Source organism: Acyrthosiphon pisum, unplaced genomic scaffold (genome assembly GCF_005508785.2).
Source record: "Acyrthosiphon pisum isolate AL4f unplaced genomic scaffold, pea_aphid_22Mar2018_4r6ur Scaffold_12765;HRSCAF=13398, whole genome shotgun sequence".
Classification (NCBI taxonomy): Eukaryota; Metazoa; Arthropoda; class Insecta; order Hemiptera; family Aphididae; genus Acyrthosiphon; species Acyrthosiphon pisum.
In genome coordinates, this window is record NW_021761292.1 from 1 (window position 1) to 1,342 (window position 1,342).

Here is a 1,342-nt window from a genome sequence, read left to right on the forward strand (position 1 = left end):
TGCCAAAAACCACAAGTAGATATACGTATATATGTATATATACGCAACCTATAGACCAGGATGTAATAACTGATAAATATTTAGTAATTCGCAGAAGAGATGACTCTCTACACAACAACACAGATAATAAATTAGCTACTAGAACATTATGGCGAATACGCAGATTAGATTAGAAATGTCGCAAGAACGTGGCGAGGACGATGGTCACCCGGACCACATCCGTTAGCGAAAAGATAGCGTATCGATAGGCAGGGGGAGCAGGGACTCGAATATAAAAGGGAGCCTGAAACAGCCTGGGACCCTATTCTTGAAATTGTGATAAACTTTGTCGCATGCGATAAAAATTTTATCGCATGAAAATAAATATTTGGTATTCTTGAATTGTGGTATGACTTTAGTCGAACGAAAAGCATTCGACTGTTTGTCGACTGGTAAAAAGTCGGTGACAAAATTTAGTCGCATGATTTTCACATATGTTATCAAACATTTTAGAAATGTGATATCAATTTTTGAAATCGTAACGAATACGAAATAAAATATAATTTAAAATCCAATATCCATTACTCTTGACTCGCATCCTTGTATTATAGACTTACATTTCTAGTTTCTACAATGGCTAATAATGATGAAATGGCAATGTTGTATGCTGTTGAAAATATTGAACAACATGAACGAATAATTCACGTAAGACAAAGTCGAAATCCAGAATTTATTACAGACCCATTTACATACACAGATCGACTATTCATCAAAAACTATAGACTAACTAAAGAACTAGTTACTAATTTAGTTGAACTCGTAAGACCTTATATAGTGTCAAAGAGTCGTTCGTCTGCGATTGATTTAAAAACAAAAGTAAGTATCTTCAATAAATTTCACTGATATTTATTTTTGTGATGTATTTAGATATATTAATTTCACTATTATATAAGATATTGTGCTCCGTGCATGCTCGTGTGTAAGATTATTAGGTGCTTTAACTAGTTTTAAAATTAAATATATTTCAGGCTTAAAGTCCACATCTTGTTTATTTTTTAAGGCTTTGATTTTAATCAATATTTTATTACTTTAATAAAATACTTGTTAGAAAAATTACTAAATTATTTCGCTTTTCTATAAATAAAACTATTATTAAGGTTTTAGTTACATTGAATTTTTTGGCCACGGGATCATACCAGTTACCTATTGGTAACAGTAGATTCACTGCTGTATCCCAACCAACCGTATCTCACTGTATAAGCGAGGTTGTTGCTGCAATAAATCATCCTGAAATATTTCATGATTGGGTTAAGTTTCCCAAAAATATGAATGAGCTCTCCAAAGTCCGCAATGAGTAATTAAT

The 1,342-nt window shown here is 32.1% G+C and overlaps 1 protein-coding gene across 1 annotated transcript; it reads left to right on the forward strand.

Moving 5' to 3' along the window:
- Nucleotides 1-612: 612 nt before the first annotated feature.
- Nucleotides 613-1,333, forward strand: LOC103311664 (the record flags this gene model as incomplete). The annotated part of the gene is made up of 2 exons (XM_008191347.1): nucleotides 613-855; nucleotides 1,137-1,333. Coding segments are annotated over exons 1-2 (440 nt in total), but the record flags the coding sequence as incomplete, so codon positions are not given.
- Between the last annotated feature and the right edge of the window lie 9 nt (nucleotides 1,334-1,342).